Genomic DNA, 20,443 nt, shown 5'->3' on the forward strand with positions numbered 1-20,443 from the left:
CCCGAAATGGTAAAATGGTTTTCGGATGATAACTCAAGAACGCTTATGGCTAGGATCATGAAACTTCATAGGTACATTGATCATGACTGGCAGATGACCCCTATTGATTTTCAGGTCACTAGGTCAAAGGTCAAGGTCACAGTGACAAAAAACATATTCACACAATGGCTGTCACTACAACGGAGAGCCCATATGGGGGGCATGCATGTTTTACAAACAGCCCTTGTTTACGTCTTGTTTTCGACATCATGATTACATTTCTACCATTTTCATAGCACGTATGACAAACGAATTCATGTTACATTGGAAATGATGGCTTTTAAAATATAAACCTTTAAATACCGAGAAGAATGCCATTAGCTCTTTTATGTCAATTATCCCAGTGCTATTAAGGCTCGATTGGTCATGGCTGGCTCGGGTACTGCTTACATGTACCCTGGGAACTCTTAAGTATACTTACATGGACCCCACGCACGGGAAATACAGTTAAACATACCCGGGAATTTGAAAGCTTAATCGGTTGTCGGCTATTTTTTTGATAGTAAAAACGCAGTCATAAGTCTACCCGGCTCATAAGTCGGGGGGTATACTTTGGTACCAAAATTGGAGATTTTGAGTATGTTATCTTCATAAGTCGAGTCAGAACTTTTCTGTTTACGAATTTCATAAACGGACACCATTTTAAATATACATGAAGTTGCGGTAGTATTCTATACATTGCACATGACGTCACTGTGGAACTGTTGAACGTAGGCAAAGCCAACAGATGTATTCTCAATTTCGCTTAATATATTCAATACGATTTATTGTGGAAATGGAAAATAATATTTTTCAATATAGACAAGCAAAGCATAATCAACCACATAGAAAACAACATAGAAAACTTTAAACAATACGATCTTATACAAAACTCACGTTCAGCAGCACTGTTGTTATTTAAATTCTCCGCAAACGCTATCACGCGTATTTTAAATGCATTGTCATAAGCCTGGCGTTTGCGTTTGCCAGGCATTTTCAAAGATTTATCGTAAGTCCAGTTGTGTTTTTGTTTATCTAATTAATAAATGGTTGCACTCAATAATCCACGCTAGTAATTTTCACAAACTGTTTTCCGCTTTTAATCCGATGAAACAATATTATCACTGTAATCCAATCTTTGTACTTTTAATCTGACTGTCAAAACAATTGATTAGTGTCTCGGTAAAACGTGTTTTTATAACAATGATTGACATACCCAAGAGACCGCCAACTCCACCTTTTTCTCTGAAACAGTTTAAAAGGCGGAGCTATACACGTGCTCAAGCATAATGGGACGTTTGCAAGCGAGTTACAAACTAGCGATTGGTTAAGCATATCGCTTCTCTAAACAAAGGAATCCAATTTTGTCGGCGAGAAAGGTGTTCTTTATGGCTTCTTGACAGGAAACGGCTTTCCTTTGATGACGTCAAACTGTCGATTCACACATATTGCGAATTTTCGCGAGACTTTAAATGAAGTCCTTGATTCTTTGTTTACATGAACAGTAAAAAAACAACACCTGCTTAAATGAAGACTTTGGATTAAATTATCAAAATAAAAACAAGAGCAATTGCAAACTGTGATTATATTAATTGGTAAGTATCAGTAAAAATACGACGTTTTGTTGGTCGTAAATCAACGATTTTTTTTATACAACAACTATTGCCGCGTGGATCAATCTTCATCGAATTTCATAATTTTTTTATTCATGGAATTTCATTATTTTTTTCATGGACCACCTCATAAGTCGATACCGGTTTTTTAATCAAATTTTGGAGGTAAAAAATCTCGACTTATGACTGCGTTTTTACGGTAATTTTGTTCACATTAATATCTATTTTCTGTTAAATGGCTTCTACATCAACGAAACTCATACTCAAAAAGCATGTTGATGTAGAGTTCTTTTTAAGAGAAGTTTGTTTACGATAAACAATATCGTTATACAGTAAATGGTAGCACGTTTTACGACGTCGGATCTTGGGCGGGAATACAAGTCAAGTACAGTCTAATATCGCCCGGGTACGTTAAAGTATATTCACCGTACCCGGGGTACTTGTAAGTATACTTAAGAGTACCCGGGGTACATTTAAGTAGTACCCGAGCAGACAATTACCAATCGAGCGCTTTTAAGGGCTGCACAAAGGGATTTACCGGGGTAGAGACATTTATAATATCCATATGATAATATGTTCAACTTACTTTCAACTGACCTATTGTCTACACATTCCAGCTGAACAAGACAACACCCCAAAGAAATCCAGGAGTGGGAGGATTATTAAGCCAAAGTTAAAAGAACCAGACTTCGTCTCACCATAGACATTCTGCAACGTTTGAAACACCAGTTTGAATCATCATTGAATGTTTACTTCTTTCCTTGATAGCAAATATGTTGTATCTTTGTTCAATTTAAATAAGTTAATATTACTTCTCCAAAAGACCAGATTCATCTTAAAACGTTGCGAATCGATTGCCACAATGGATGTGTTGCCAAGAGTACTTTCATTTAAAAATATAATAACAATAGTTAAAATAATTGATATTTTTCACTAAAACTTATTGTTGTATTTGTTTTAGTTGTAAGACTTGTTAGTTTTCTTATAGATTTATTAACAAATATGTCGTTGGTTCACATGCATAATATCTGATGTTACAACGCCTAAGTGGTATGTTTATGATGGAAGAAATGAACACTATATTTAAGTCAATTTCTTAACAATAGAATGTGAACATGGTTTTACAGAAAAGTCCATAAAAATTATCTTATATTCTGAGTTTCTGTACAGTTCTTTAGTAACTTTCTGTTAAACAGGTTATAAGAAACACATATTTTTAGCTCATCTGAGCACGTGCTCATAGTGAGCTTTTGTGAGCCCCTTTTGTGTGGCATGCGGTATCAATATTTCCTGTGTGCATATGCTTGATATCACATTTATCATCCAATCTTCATTATACTAAATAAGACTGTGTGGCATGCGGTATCAATATTTCCTGTGTGCATATGCTTGATATCACATTTATCATCCAATCTTCATATCAATATTTCCTGTGTGCATATGCTTGATATCACATTTATCATCCAATCTTCATATCAATATTTACTGTGTGCATATGCTTGATATCACATTTATCATCCAATCTTCATTATACTTAATAAGACTGTGTGGCATGCGGTATCAATATTTACTGTGTGCATATGCTTGATATCACATTTATCATCCAATCTTCATTATACTAAATAAGACTGGATACACACACACAACTCTGATCTACACGCGATCTCGATTTCGGCATGTAGGTCAGGTCAATAGGGTAAATGGATTGTTCTAAAAATAATTTCATCAGAGGCCGCATACCACTGATTCCATACTCAAGCAAACGAATTAGATTAAAATCCATCTTTACGATTCTATGAGGTAAAATTATCCAATGAACACACTTGTTATGTGCAATTTAACTTCTATTATTGTTGTACGATTAAATTACTAAGTCTAATGTACATTATTATAGTGTTTGATTCGTTGCGTGTGCTCTCAAATGCCTTGTAAATTCCTACTACATTCACCTTATGATATATAAAGCTGCTTAACTGTAAACAATTATATATTAATACATAAATTATTTATGCACTTTGACTATATCTCGTTAAAAAACGTTTGACTAAATTTCTTAAGCACTTGTATAATCTACCGAACTTATAGCAGATGTTACCAATATGTGTACTATGGTGTACTATGTGTTGTATGTATATGAATATGTTTTTTATTTCTTATAACCAGCAACTTTCGAATATTGCATACAAATTATGTCTTTGTGCGTTTTACTTAACCGTACCATATGCTGTAAATTGTTGATACTTTTGCCTATTTACCATCATTGGCGCCGGGACGCTTCTTACATTTAATTAGATCTTTTTACTACATACATTTTAATACAAATATCTGCCATTACTACTTTCGGACGAATATATTCTTTATGTGACTTTACTATTATCGTAACGGTTAACTATTCTAATAAAATTACAGCAGAAAACTAATATAATCAAAAAGAAAAATATGTTTAAATTTGTATCACTGAAACAATATTTATTCAATACAAATTTATATAATCAAAACATAAAATATGTAAAAAAAAACTGTCCCCGGTACGACTTTTTTACAAAGATAACATTTGGTTATAGTATGAAACTTCACTTATGTCTCTGTTATTGAAAACATGCTTTCAACTATGTATATCGAATAACATGTGATAGAACGCAGTCTCACGACCAATAGCGATGTTTACGCTTATGCCATGTCTGTTATTATCATGTAACGTGACATAAATAGCGATATTGTGTGTGTGTGTGTGTGAAAAGAACTTCGTCACAATAATATCTAGTCAATAATGTAACTGTTTTGTTTAAGGTCAATCTTGATAACATATAGTCTGATTTCAACTCTGGGTAAGATGTGTCCTAAATCTTGGTCACGTGTTAAAATTTTATATATAAAAACACTGACTACAATTGAGGCCGCATGTATGCTTCACTCGTGATGAAATGTTAGATTTGACAATACCTAGTCCAAGTTATGTGTGTCCAAAAACTAAGTCCAGTTCAGATTATTGGTTCACCTTGAACTCATGCGAGCGAATCAGGGACATCATGGCCCACTTGTTTTGACATACAACAATATTTGCAAGTTATATTACTTTTCATGACTTAATTATAATAAATATAAAATTGAAATGCCTCCTTGTTAGAATTTCTCCCTCCATTAAATAAAACATAAGACATACGTTGGTTTATCAGTTTTATTTCAGCCAAATAGGGTAACAGGAATATACACATTATCAACAAAGTTTATGAGATTCTTCATGAGAGAAAAGGAGAAGATTTAAGCCTAGCACACAAAATTAGTTTTTATATCCAAAGTAAAACAAGAGATGTGTTCGTCAGAAACACTATGCCCGCTATTGCGCCTCTTTGAAATAAAATTTCAATATATCATTTTGCATGTTTAGAAATTATCTCCCTTTTGTAGCTTACTACTTCCCTTGAATTGTATCTTTTGACTTTGAAGACAGACCGTGACCTTGAAATTTGTTTTTATGATATCCTTTAAAAAAATATTACTTCCCTTGTGAAATTGATCTGTACATGCCAAATGATATAAACTAGAAATTATCTCCCTTGAAAGCTTGTTACTTCCCTTGGATTTTGTTCTTTTACCTTTATATATCATCACTCAAAATGTGTAGCTTCATGAGATACACATGCATCCCAAATATCAAGTTGCTATCTTCAATATTGCAACAGTTATGGCCAACGTTAAACTTTTTTTCCGACGGACGGACAGTTCAACTGCTATATGCCACCCTACCGGGACCATAAAAATACGATTACAAAACAAGCGAAAGCACAAGAATTACTCCCTGATATATTATGATAAAATATGAAGCTTGTTGAAATTCGAAGTGACTATATTGTTTTGTGCAAAAAAGAAATAAATAAAAACAAAATGTTATTTATACGTTTCGACAAACAAGAATAATGATACAATACATGCATGAAGCATGTCTTATTTTGAATAACATTTTGACTAGAGTGCTATCAACATTTAAAAATTCTACACAGTTTAAATGAATTTAAATTCACAAATTAATTCTTATGTTATGCTAAAATTTTAAGCTTGTTTATATTTGAATAATATATTTCACGCAAATGCGCTAGATTGAATCCTTTATCGATAATAAGCCCATGAACACAACATATTTTCACAAGAAACATATAAAAAAAACAATAACACGCTGCACACACGCACACACAAGTAGACAAAACACACATTAACGTACATTAACTTCTTGTAATCATAATACAAGCAGAGAAGCTTATTATGTAAGTCGTTTAATAATAGTAAAACAATCCTTACATAATAATATTAATTGCGTTGTATTTACATGAAAGTTAACAGAAGATATCAACACATCCTTACCGATTAGTAAGCCCTATTGAAACGAAGTATAGAACTTACTCGGTAAAAAGAACAGAGATGTCAGCAAATTATTTGAAATTTCATGGAAACAGAGGTCTAAACAAGAATGATGCACATAGGATAATATACCCAGAAAAGATCAACATACAGTTACCGATCAAGAAGCCCTATCGAAACGAAATATAGGACTTCTTATTTGATCATTACAACAAAGATGAAATTAGTAAATTACATAACAACTGAGATACATTATAAAAAAATCACAACCAATTATAATATATTTAGATTCTTAAAATAGACATTGAATAACATTTTGACTAGATTGATTTGTACCCCCCACCTCCTAAAAAAGTTATATATTTAAACACAACATTTCATTCGAAGAACATTATGACTAGAATCAGTGGTGAAATGATGACATAAAGTATTCTAAAAAACACAACAAACTATAAATATATATAAATATATATATGCCTCAAAATAACTTAATCCTGAACGGGTGCATTTGTGTCTCACAGCGTTAACCAGCCCATAGGCAGTGCCATCACCATCATCATTGTCCGAGTCATCACCATCATCATTGTCCGAGTCAGCGCAGGGCACCAAAGACACAGCCTTGTGGATCTTTTTTCTTTGTCGGTACAAATAATTCTCAATCTGGGCTGACATGCAGCGCCAAATAAAGTTCTATTCAGTAGCGCCTGGCCTGACGGTGACCAATGGGTCCCAACAACTTGTAGCGCCAGTTTTCTTGCTGTTATGGCCTGAATGTCCACATCTTTGAGTCTTTCCTTCATCTGGAATTAACACATTCTGTGAGACAATATTTAGCTATCCTGCGATTTGAAATATTTTGTTTAGCTCAGGATTGAGTCTTGAGTTAATTGTAGGGCAATGTTACATAAATCATTTATTAAATATTTCCTCAGGCTATTAATGATTTACAAAATATTATTGCCATTTGTTGAAATATGAGGTAACAGATCTTTATACAATCATCTATTTTAATTGCTATCACATTAGTTCAATTAGGCAATTTTGAAGAAGACGTCAACTTGAAGCGACTAAAATACCTCTGTAGTTTTCAGCAAGTTCTTTTTCGGAGGACGCCACTCAACTATGGCAGGGACGTGTTGCCCTTCGACCTCAATTTGCCACATCCTCACCGTCTCTACCCTCATAGACATCTTTACTTTGAAATAGCATCGATGCCCCTCATTCGCCCTCTTAGTTGTCTTGTCACAGCCTAATAAATAAAACACGCTTTATTTTGCACTGACCTGAACTTGTATTGCCAAGCATGAACTATATATTTATTGTAAGGTTTTACAGAATTAGAGAGAAGACAGTCTGGCCTTGGATGCGTACCGGTATCTTAATGTTGACCACATAATTAAATTAAGTCAATACATGTACAATTAAAACAATATCTGAAATATATTGGATATTCTTATATCACGAGGCTTCCAAAATATAAATTTGGTGCACGCACGACATCAAATTGCAAATGCTCATAATGTTTTTTGTTGTTACTAAACAACGCATACACTGGTAAAAGTTGAATAAGTTTATAGTGCTATCAAATAATTAATAGAACACTTGTATTGCTGTCAGATATACTATTATAAAATAGGAATTTTCCCAAGGCGGACAACCTTGACATTGCACTTTACAGAATGTAAACAGTAATAATTTCTATGCAGAAAATATAGAATTGAAAGAAAAAGGATAATTACAGCCAAAAGAACTTTGATTTTAAAGATATTCATGACTTGTTTTATAGTAATAAATTACTATGTTTATGTAATGTTGCTGGTGTAGTGGATGAGGTGTCCGCCTAGCGATCGGGAGTTTGTGGGTTCGCTCCCTACTCTGGGAGCGTTCTCATTATCTCCCCCATAGACACCTAGTACTGGTTCTTCCCAGGAAACGGACTCGATAATGTCCCTCTGCCTTTAATACTCAAAAGAGCGGTAAGAAGTAATCATAGATAGATAGATGGATGTATGGATGGATGGATGGATGGATGGATGGATGGATGGATGGATGGATGGATGGATGGATGGATGGATGGATGGATGGATAGATAAGATAAGATAAGATAAGATAAGATAGATAGATAGATAGATAGATAGATAGATAGATAGATAGATAGATAGATAGATAGATAGATAGATAGATAGATAGATAGATAGATAGATAGATAGATAGATAGATAGATATTAGATGTTTTTTAAATTGAAAGAGAGAGAGAGAGAATAGCCCAATTTTTATAAGTAAAGATGGTGAAAACACATACTGTTGTATGTGGCATCATCATTACTAGACCCACTGTTCAGTATATACTGCTATGGGTTTGTTGGAGTCTTTAGACTTTGTGATCTGTGATTTTATTGTTAAAATTAACATAATAATATTTTTAATTCTATGTTTCTAGGGAGAGAAAGGATTACACGAAAGTGTGATATGTATAATAAATGCAAAAATTATTAATATTTTAGGTTTTTTCAGATCACAAAGTGGTTCAACATTGCCACTATATATCTACATACATAATAAACCTATAAATAGGTGTAATTTGGTGTTTGAGTTAAATGTTATGCTATAGGAACTCTAAGCGATGGGAAGATATAGAGATTTGTAAACCTTAATTAGTAGGGAAGGTAGAGTCTGTTTTAATAGTTTTCTTAAGAAAAAAAGAAGGGGATTTGCATGTAAACATGCAATTATATAGAATTTTAACAAACACTCGAGATTGGTAATGCAATATAGTTCTAAATTATATCTAGTATTAAAATTAGCATGTATTTGTAAGTGTGGAACAATGTTGAACACTTGCAGACAGGGAATATAGCCGTGACGCTCCAACCTAAGACCCTGTCTGTATGGAACTTATAGAGGATTGGGCTATGAAGGAAGGACGCCCCCCCAGAGAGGCGTTAAGACAATATTTAAAAGAAATTTAATGATAATATTTATATATTTAAAGGTAATAACTTGCGTGTCGCCAAACGGTTACCTCTTTAGGGCCACATAAAAATCAAAGGTAAAACAATGTACTTTACAGTTAACAATTAGACAAAACAAACAATGTTTATACATAAAAGCAGATTATGTACAGAATGTACAATATTATATGCACTTATTGATATGTAAAAAACAAGTTGCAACCCTGGGGAGTTAAAAGAAGCAGTTTGGAAGTATGTAGGAGTGGTGGGGTGGGGGGTTTCCAGCAGGGGCAAATCAACTTGGGTTTGTGTAGGGGAGATAATTTTGTATGGAGAAGTATTGATGGTTTTGTCCCCTAGACCAGAGAGAGTGCACGGTAAATGGGACTAAATGTGGTTTCTAGAGAGGTCATATGCTTTTTTCATCTAAGATTCGGCACGATGACCTAGTTTGGACTCACGTGACTCAAATTCGAACTTGGTATATTTATTGTCAATATAATGTTCTGACCAAGATTCATCAAGATTGGACGAAACATGTGGCCTCCATAGTAGTAACGATGACGGCCTGAGACAACAAAAGCTTCCCTAATCCCATATGAGTTAATAAATATAAACACATATAGGTCACTATTAAGCTATCGAGAGGTAACGGGTTCGATCCCCACTGTGAGAGCTTTCCTTAACAGGGCCGTACCCAGGACTTTTTTACTGGGGGGGCCCAACCGGAGAGGGTTTGGGAGGGGTCCCCCCTCCTTATATATATACTTTTTTTAATTAGGCGCTTTGCAAGGTGAATTTTAATGCTTATAAAAAAACGTATTTTGTGATATGAATTAATGGAATATAACAAGTAAATCAGCACATTTCGGAAGTCTTAAGCTTTAAACATTGATGTGAATTCACAACAATATTAAAAGCTTTAGATTTCCGAAACTTACAGGTTTAAACTGACGATTATCCACATCAACTCTCGTATTGCTTCCACCATTTTTTTTCACAAATCAATAACGTCACAGGTTTTTTTAATCTGATTTTTTGTGAAAGACCTTGCCATTTTTGAGGAAAAAAAATGCGCGAAATGCCTAATTTTGGGGGGAAATAATGAAAGTCTTAAATAATCAATTTAAAATATTTTACTGTTTTCAAACAAATTCAAGGAAAGAGATAATTTAATTATACAATATTTTTCTACACTGGATCAGGTTAACTTATATAATGAGATCGATTTGTTGTTTCAATTTTCATTTTTTACCAATGAGCCATTAATAGATTGATATTACTCAATTCTCGGTACTCAATTATTTTAAATACTGAATTCTGCCAAATTCTTATCTGTTGCTCGGCAAATTTATGAATCTGTTTTTCTTTTAAACAAACATATTAACTATCTCATCGTAGTCTTTTTCAGTGATTTCCTTTCAAAAATTATAAATACTCAGTTTTAAAACCTTTGTCAGTGTTTTTGTTCCGGTTCAAATTCAGGGCCCTATTCTCAATGCAAAAAGTATATATTGGGACTTAAAAATTCCCAATAAAAGCTTAAAAAAACAATTAAACTTTTAGAGGGGAAAAAAACGTCTAGGGCCTTCTCAAAGAAGGAAAAAACTTGAGTCGGCAATTATCAGACCATAGTCTACGACCTCCTGTAGCAGTTGCTTCCATTCGCTGCACTTATCAAAATACATGTTACATCAACCATCGATAGATGAAGCATTCATGATCACAATGGGGGACTGATCGGGGATGTGTGTACAAGGCGATAAGAAAACATCGCCTAGAGGCTTATCTCGATTGGCGAGCGTTAATCCCCTTGTTTATCAGGGACAATAAAACATAGCTGCTCTTTTGTTTTGAGGGAAAGTGTACTGTGGGCCCTTGCACGAGTGAAAAAATTGCAGTGGGCCGATTATAAAAAAAAATCATAGTTCGACAGCCAGCTGGGGGGGGGCCGGGCCCCTGGGCCCATGGCCTGGGTACGGGCCTGCTTAAAGGAGCCGCAGAATACACCAAGTACTGAATCTACCCAGTAAACGGACACGAGAGCGTATAAATAAGCATTAAGCTTTACATGCACTCGAGCTTAAAAAAATAGGTTCACAATTTTGACACACATACAGTGAACGCCCATGAGTCGCGGTTCGGGTCGGAGATCTCGGCGAGCTGGGACAGGAACTGATGTTGGCAAACGTCCAGACTACCGTACATGCGCACGCACTGTATTATGCCTGGCATGAGTTCGCGGGCCTCATCATAGGGTTGTAACCGTAGGAAGTTTGCCACCATCTCGGGCAACGGGATCTAGGGAATAAAGCAAAAAATTCGTTTGAATTTTATGTTATTTGTGAAATTTAGTTAGAGAAATAAGCGATTAGAAACTATAGCGTTTCATAGCGATTATTAATCCCCCACCCTTTCTTCGACGCCGTATGTCGTAATATGAGGCCAGTAGTAAGAATGCCTTTATAGGAATAATATGTTTGAAAAGTGGAAGTACCTTGACAATTTTTACGTAAAAATTGAACGTGTACAACTCATATTATACGGAACAATGCGTGCAATTTTGAAAGCTGTACGTTGAAAGGTATTAGGGCTTTTTGTCGTTTGCAAGTGAGTTTGCGTCTCTTTACAGTCCGATATATGCCAAATGTGGATCTTGTTTACCCTCCTTGATTATAAGGCATTTGACTGTTATTTAGTTGTCAGACTCGATAATGTACAAGAAAACGGAAAATCAATGATGGCTGGAAAAAAAATAACCCTACCCTGAAAAAGGCAAGTTTAAAACTAGCAAAATTTGAGTCTGCATGGGAATATGGGGCTTACTGCATGGGCGTAAATTGTCGTCCTTAATAAACCCTGTGCAGTCCGTATATGCTACTAAGGGACGTCACTTTTCGATCGTGCATTAAGCCCCGTTTTCCCAAAGAGATTCTCCTTTTTTGAAAGACTTACAGTCGTTCCATTGAGCGATTGTACACGTGTGTTGAAATACATGCTCGAGCCGTGCAATCCGCTATAGGCCGTCAAAGCGAGGCCCACGCACGCGCCTGCCTTCAGTCGACCAATTAAATTGCTCGGCGGCTTTTCCGGAGCCCATACGGAGAAATACGAACTCGCCAGGGAGGCGACCACGACGCATAGAAGCGTGAAAATGTTGCGTTGATGGTACAGGAAGTACGAGGTTGGAACAGTTGCGGCAGCAGCGAGGAAGGTGGGAAGAAATGGCGCCTTCTGCGGTCCGATGTTGGCCGCCGTGTGCACACCTGTTTGTTAATAATCAAAGCGCCGATGGCATTAAAAGACTGTTGGTTAAAGAGAGAATGCACGATTTTGTCAAATATTTATGAATTTATATAAAAAAAAAATGTGTAAAAAACTTATTATATATATATTTCAAAATAAATTAAAATAAAAGTAAAGAAGAACATGTGTCGAGATATGCGAAATAAGCCAGATATTTATTACTGAAATCGAAAATGTCTGTACAGTCGAATTTGCTAGCATGTATATCATGCATGTACGATGTGAATCTAAATTAAGTTTTAGTGCATATTCGTTCATACGATACAAAGACACAATTTTGATTTACGGATCATTTTAATTTCCTTTAACGATATCTATTCATACGACACACGAACACTAACTCCGATCCTAATAAAAAGACGAATGCTTCGGTTATTGTAGAAAAATATGTACGAAATATCTTAGTCACAATCGGCTCAGGGCGCTAATTTGTCTTTACTGCATTTTATGAAATTCGTCTTCGATGTATAATTTTTCTTGCCTATTTTGCAACATAATTGTATCAATATATTACAATTTAACACATATAAAAATCGTGCATACCAAATTGAAACTATGTTGGTCGATTTTCAGCATCCTGATTGATACAAGATTGTCAAAATATGTTAATAGTTAACGTTTTGACGAATCATTTAAGTGCGGAAATATACTATAATAAGAATTACGAAAACTATGACTTGTGGACAAACGGTAAAATGAGCCACAGTCTAATAACACTGGTCTTAACTCGTGTATAAAGCGCAGTCCTAAATTAACATGTGCAGCCAGCTTTCCGCTTTTATGGAATTTGTCGTTTAAAGGAAATCTCTACTAAACTAAAATCTAGTTTAGGCGGAAAGTATATCCCTGATCAGCCTGTGCGGCTGCACATGCGTGTAGCCCAGTTTTCGAAGAGCGCGTATTAATGTAGCGCATCCTTACCTATAGCCGCTCCCAGGGCCGCTAGCAGGTGCGACAGGTAGGCGGCATACCAGGTCTCTACCGTGTAGTATTCAGGGATCGCGCAAATCAACAGTTTACCCAGCTGGTGCCCTACATGCAACAGGGAAATGTCGGTCAGCGCAGGGAAAAATCTCAAATCTCAGATATAAGAATGTGCACTTCCTCGTAAAAAATGTATATTGAGTCAGACACAAAGCGCAAACAAAAACACCTTCTGTGAACCCCAAATTTAGCATGATATTAAAACCAATCTAAGAAATTGAGAAAAACTCAAAGTATAGTAAGAATGTTGTCTTAGTTTGTTCGTTATACTCGACCCGGGAGTATTTGAGTCTCGCTCTGGGAAAACGGGTCTTAATGCACGTGCGTTAAGTATCGACCAAGATTAGCCTGTACTTTCCGAACAGGCTAATCTGGGACGAAATGTTCCGCTTTACAGGAGAGAGGCTCATCTGTAAAAACATCTGCATTTGCCGAAGCAATATTACTGGAGGCCCCAGAGTGTATACCTTATTTAACTTTGCATTTAACCGAAAGTTGCGGGACAAATTTTAAATAACGTCTCCACATGTCAGTCGCTTATTGTCGTCTGAAATTGCCATTTGCCTTCCATGTGGTTAGTTTTTTTTATGAAACAAAATTATACCACATAAAGCGAGAAACGTCGTCACATTGGTAATCAAATTATTTGCAAATACATTCAAAGCAAGATGAACAAGAACAACACACAATTTCTGTGTAAACAACTTCACGAACTTTCTGCACAAAAAAATTCCAACGCGCAATAAAATGTTATTGTGTCATCATTTTTTTATCATTTATAGCACTTGCAATTATTTGTGTTTTACCAATTTGTACTAAACAAAAATTGTGCATTGATTTGTTTGCTTTATTTTTACCAACCAATCATAAGCTGACTTCCGAGGACTATCACACTCCAGCTGGGGCGTGGCTTATGCGTGCGCATAACCTTCATGTGCTCGCGGTACTTCCGGCTCTGATTGGCCTCGTCTACGTAGTGCCTCAGTTGCGTCACTTCCGCTGTGAATGAAAACGCAACTTGAAATTGTTTACATAACTCACGTTTAAACCTATGTTTTTCATCGCGATTGCATCGAAAGGCTAGGGCTTATTGAAACGCTCTCGAGTCCGTTTCCTGATCCCGTATATGATGTCTCTGGAGGAGGTATAGAATTGAGTCGCGTTCTGAAAAAACTGGGCATAATGCATTTGCGTAAAGTGTCGTCCCAGATTAGCCTGTGTAGTCCGCACAGGCTAATCAGGGACGGCACTTTCCGCCTAAATTGGATTTTTGCTAAGAAGAGACTTCATGTAAACGAAGAATGTCATAAAAGCGGAAAGTGTCGTGGGACGACATTTTACGCACATGCATTAAGCCCAGTTTTTTCAGAACGCGGCTCAAACGCTCCCACCGTTGCCAGTTAACATCTTATACATTTAAACATAACAATGATCACATAGGCATCAGATGAACATCTTTTCCTATTATCGTGACTTTAGACGATGATTATCTCAGGAAATACTCACTAAAAGGCAAGTCATACGCAACACTCTAAAAATTCTAATTATGCAAACAATTATAAAAATTCAAATTCAATTTGCTCAAAAAACGGTCAAATTTGTTGACGTAAAATTACATACTAGTATATAAGATCATATTCTACACAGCTGTATTGAAATCGTGCGTCAATGACACGCTGGCACCTATTGGCCCCGTGTAGGCAAGGTTTCTTCGTTAAGAACGTATAGATGGGCGTATACGAATTTTTGTTTATTGAAAGCATTCTATTCGAAACTATTCATTTGATCAAAAAGCGGCGGAGTTCAGTGAGGCGGGTTGTGACGGGCGGTCGTGAAAGCAGCCATGTATTTGAACAGAAGCTCGTAGCGCACGCGCAAAACGTATATTGACCCATTTATACCTATTTAACTCTCTCATCCATCTGAATTGGATCAATTTATTTACAAAATTAGGGATGTCTAGTATATTTATTTCTATATTTAGAATATTTCTTACGGAAATTCCTTTAAGCAAACAGCGCAGACCCTGATGAGACGCCGCATCATGCAGCGTCTAATCTGGGTCTACGCTGTTTACCAAGGCTATTTTTTTAGACGCTAGGCATAAATGGGTTAAACAGATATTACATTGCAAATAGCAAACACTTGCTTTGCCAACAAAATCACCTGATCCAAATATTATAAAACATTGTACATTAGTGACGAGTATTACATGTGTTTAAAGAAAGACACGCCCTGCGTTCTAGTATAGCCTTAAGGCAGTCGAACCAGTGCGTTTCAGGGAAGGAATAAATATTCCATCGGCACCAGATAGTTCAAATGTGAATAACTGTTATAAGTCATTTTAGAGAATCTTATTATGTATAGTTGTTTAATTTTAAGTCTTTATGTAAGAGTAATATTGCTCGCTAAACGATATTTCATCGAATCGGAGAGATCGAATTCTTGTAAAATGTATAAGATACTGAAACATTATGTTTTTGTAAATATATTTTTTAAACGAACGCTGTTGGAAAAAATCGATTTTTTCAAACATGTTATAGTGGCGCCGGAAGTGCCTTTTAGTTTCGAACACTTCTGTGACAGCTATTTTAGTTTTTGCTTATGACCAGTTTATGTGATTCACGAAACATAAATGTACATTTGTGCTCTTAAAGCTATCAGATGAACATACGAGATAACATTGATGTTTTATACTCACATGGCAATCCGCGGAACATATGAAATAAGGAATATTGGTATGATACAGTCATACGATAAACATATGAAATAAGAAATATTGGTATGATAGATTCAAACGATGAACATATGACATAAGGAATATTTGTATGATACAGTCAAACGATAAACATATGAAATAAGGAATATTGGTATGATACAGTCATACGATGAACATATGAAATAAGGAATATTGGTATGATACAGTCATAAGATAAACTTATGAAATAAGGAATATTGGTATGATACAGTCAAACGATGAACATATGAAATAAGGAATATTGGTATGATACAGTCAAACAATGAACATATGAAATAAGGAATATTGGTATGATACAGTCAAACAATGAACATATGAAATAAGGAATATTGGTATGATACAGTCAAACGATGAACATATGAAATAAGGAATATTGGTATGATACAGTCAAACGATGAACATATGAAATAAGAAATATTGGTATGATACAGTCAAACGATGAACATATGAAATAAGGAATATTGGTATGATACAGTCATACGATGAACATATGAAATAAGATATATTGGTATGATACAGTCAAACGATGAACATATGAAATAAGGAGTATTGGAATATTACATTCCGCACAGGCTAACTAGGGACGACACTTTCCGCCCTATCTTGATTTTCTTCCTTTAAAAGAAAATACCATAACAGCGTATAGTGTCGTCCCTGATTAGCCTGTGCTGACTGCATAGGCTAATCAGGGACGACACTTTAGGCACATCGATATCGATGTACTGACCGAGCCATCCGATGAACATCCCACCCCACGTGACGCACCAGATGAAGCAGTGCCGTGGCCGATTAAGGTACAGATGGTGCAGCCCAAATATGCCGCCGAACAGCCAGAGAACGTACGTTAACGTCAGGTTCGCCATTTCGTATTTCACGTAGATTTTTGTCCCACTGTTCTTAAGTCTTTTTTTATTTCACGTATAGAACGGTGGTATTTTTTACTGTTTTTAAAGAGTTTTTAATTTTGTATTTCACGTATAGAACGATAGTACTTTTTTAATGTTTGTAAAGAGTAAAGTTATGTATTTATTTGTTCTTCCTTTTTCATAATATATGTTACTAGGCGGAATAGTCTACAACAACAGTTAATATCTTCAGTATTTTTATATTGCCCTACTCAATGTGAAATGCACTGCACAATATATCCCTAGTTTTGCAAATAAAAATGCACACATTTAAACTTAAACGTCCTCGCCACAGCATCACACCATGCCACTTCTATGATTAAAATGGTTAGCACGCCTTATAACAAAAGTTATAATTCTAAGACAACGTTTCAATATAGTTATCCGTGTAAACGTTATGTTAGTTGAACAATAAACTAACGTTGTGAATCTGTATGTAATATGATTTCATCGGTGATATTTCACGTACAATACAGGAAGTGGTTTTATTAATTGTTAAGAAAAGGTACCCCGGGGCATTCCATTTAACATATATCAATCAGGTCATTACAAACATGGGCTGTCAAAATTTCACTTGAACAATTAATGATGTAGTTTAGATAAGGTGAAAAATGTGCGCCGGCTTTGTTTCAAGTAAAAATCAATAATGTAAAAGATGACCACAAATGGTTGTGGGGCAATTGGTTTCTTGCCATAAATAAAGGACAGCATTGTGGAAGGGTTTTCTCTCTCTCGTTACGTTGAAGAGCCTTGTAGGACACGGCCGTTAATCACGAGCGCCACCTCTTTTTTGAGATGCATTAATAAATGAGCAAATGCAACTACCATGGAGAAGAATTAATATAAGCTTTACGCTTGTTTTCTACTCCATGATTTTTTTTATTTTGCAACAATGTATTGAATTGTATGATTACGAAATGAATAAATACGTTTAAACTAATGCAACTTCCGAGGTGGCGCTCAGGCCCGGATGTTTTGAAATTTCATGGATAATTTAACAAGGTGATTAGATTTTATATCTGTATACAACATATTTCGCATAATTTTTAAAATCGGACAATGTATTACGATTCAGCGAAGATTATTTAATCCAAAAATGTACAGAAACATACATTCTCAACCCATTGAAAACGTGAGGACCTTTATAAGCTGTGGCATGGTGGAGTTTTAAAAAGTATTTCGATGAGTTTTTCCTGTGTGACGAGAAAATTTCAACCCAATTAAATTGCTAACGTCATCAAACGATTTCGTACAATATACAGTGGATGATGCATTCACAAAAATATTGGCTTCTTGCCGACGTTGTAGATAATTTTGCATTTTTCCAAAAGAGATGGAGCCGATGCATCGGAGATGGCGCTTATGATAGGAGGTGGCGCTTATGATAGGAGGTGGCGCTTATGATAGGAGATGGCGCTAATGATAGGAGATGGCGCTTATGATAGGAGATGGCGCTTATGATAGGAGGTGGCGCTTATGATAGGAGGTGGCGCTTATGATAGGAGGTGGCGCTTATGATAGGAGATGGCGCTTATGATAGGAGGTGGCGCTTATGATAGGAGATGGCGCTTATGATAGGAGGTGGCGCTAATACAGGATGTATTAATTTACAGTCATATCGCAATGACACTATCACATGACGTGCATTTGATAGATAATGTTATATTTAATTTATTTTTCAACGTGCATACGAAGGCCCAAATCGTTACAAAACATAAACACATTCTATAATAAATAAGATGTAGTTTTTTTAAATATATAAGTGATGAACTCAATTAAGAAGTCACCATTATGAATAAAACATACTGTGCGATGTATACCGAAAATTTGTAATACTCAATAAATCCAATAACTTAATGTTCAACATAATCAAAATAATTCATCGAAAGCAAAATAATTCATCGACAGAAATATTTGTATTGTATGTTTTTGTACACTTTTGGATGAATTTATAATCGCTGAATCGCACTACATTGGCTAATTTTTATAAATTATACGAAATATGTTTAAATAACATATAAAACCTAATCACCCTGTAAAATTATCAGTTAAATTTAACAAGAAATATCTTTAAAAAAGATATACGGCGTAAATAGTTTAATGAATGAGATCAAGGATAGCGAATGTCTTTTTCTGTGCAGTTCTTAGCTGCATCACACGCAGTACGGGATGTTACGGGGAGTTTTCGCGGCTTATTTTACATTATAACATATTGCTGGTCATAAACCTATAGATACAAAACAGAAAACCAAAAGAAGAATGGAAGTGAAATTTAAATATATGAGTCAACCGGCCACACGAGAAGTATCCGTATTTATAGGCGCGTTCTTCGAACAAACCTGTTTTAGTGGTTTGTCGGGCATTGCTATTTGATTCGATTATTAACAGTATCAATTATCATCGTGCTAATGCTTAAAGTAATATTATGGGCATTTTGCACTGTTGAATTGAGCTGAAAAGAATTAACAGGTCAAAATAGTTAGTTAAAATGTGGTTACTGATTAATTATCTGCAACTCACCTTGCTACCAGTTGTTTATAAAAATATATTTTATATTCGATATTCTTACGTGACCCACCCAGTCCTGTAAGCTGAAATGATCCGTAAAACAATTTCGTGTCTTTGTGTCGTATGAACAAATCTGCACTACAACTAAATTTAGGTTCAACTCGTAAACGCATGATCAGTTGTCAAACGAAAGTACGGTTGATATTCAAATGCATTATTTTTCTCTTTCTGGTATATTGTTTTAGTATGATGATGCTGCATTAATTAATATAAGTGTATATGAAGTAGAAACATCAAAAATAATCAACGGTTGCGATAGACACCTATAAACTGTTACATGCTCATAATATCACTTTAGTACATTAGGCAATATGGACGAATAATTATTGTTAAATTTATCAACAATACTATTTATCATTGTATTGTTGAAAACACATTAAGAATCTATTATTTACATACCATAATTATATTGCTGAATATCTTCATTTAACATATTTCTGGTCTAAAGAAAATGCCAGGTCACCTAGTTCACGGATAGCGTCTTTATTATATAACGATTATTTTACTGGCCGCCAACTCCGGTGATGACCTGTATATAAACTCTGAATGTCCGCGAATTGACCCGATATACCTCGCGGGTTGAAATGCAATGCTTTAAAGTGAGGCCTCGCTTCCATTGCTCTTTATACTTTTACATGTTAACATGTTGACAGGAATAAGGAAGTAAGTACTAAATATGAGAACATAGCCTTTTAAGTATAAACGCTCTTGCGCTGGTAATACTCTGAAAATAAAAGGTGTACGCACAAACTGTATTGATGTCGAGAATTGAGTGTAAAACTGTTCAATCTATTAAGCCTTTTCATTCGAGATAAAATTGTTTCATACAGTAAAACAGTGTTACAAAGACGCGGATATATTTCCAATGTTCTGGTGGTATACTCAAATCAGCCAATGGAATAAATGAAGTGTATTCATTCGTACCTAGCCGCGGGAAATTTTATTGGAATTTTATTGGACACTTACAAAGGTCAGGCTAAGGTG

The 20,443-nt window shown here is 35.3% G+C and overlaps 2 protein-coding genes across 2 annotated transcripts; both read right to left on the minus strand.

Annotated features, from left to right (window-relative positions):
• Positions 1-5,928: 5,928 nt before the first annotated feature.
• On the minus strand, positions 5,929-7,326 carry LOC127847219 (uncharacterized). The gene is made up of 2 exons (XM_052378973.1): positions 7,064-7,326; positions 5,929-6,787 (listed from the first exon to the last, which is right to left on the minus strand). Exons 1-2 carry the CDS (start codon positions 7,175-7,177, stop codon positions 6,503-6,505), a joined length of 399 nt encoding a protein of 132 aa, XP_052234933.1. The 5' UTR covers positions 7,178-7,326; the 3' UTR covers positions 5,929-6,502.
• A 3,709-nt stretch (positions 7,327-11,035) lies between these two features.
• On the minus strand, positions 11,036-14,564 carry LOC127849023 (uncharacterized). Its single transcript, XM_052381746.1, has 4 exons — positions 14,090-14,564; positions 13,166-13,276; positions 11,894-12,204; positions 11,036-11,239 (listed from the first exon to the last, which is right to left on the minus strand). Exons 1-4 carry the CDS (start codon positions 14,160-14,162, stop codon positions 11,036-11,038), a joined length of 699 nt encoding a protein of 232 aa, XP_052237706.1. The 5' UTR covers positions 14,163-14,564.
• Between the last annotated feature and the right edge of the window lie 5,879 nt (positions 14,565-20,443).

Source organism: Dreissena polymorpha, chromosome 10 (genome assembly GCF_020536995.1).
Source record: "Dreissena polymorpha isolate Duluth1 chromosome 10, UMN_Dpol_1.0, whole genome shotgun sequence".
NCBI lineage: Eukaryota > Metazoa > Mollusca > Bivalvia > Myida > Dreissenidae > Dreissena > Dreissena polymorpha.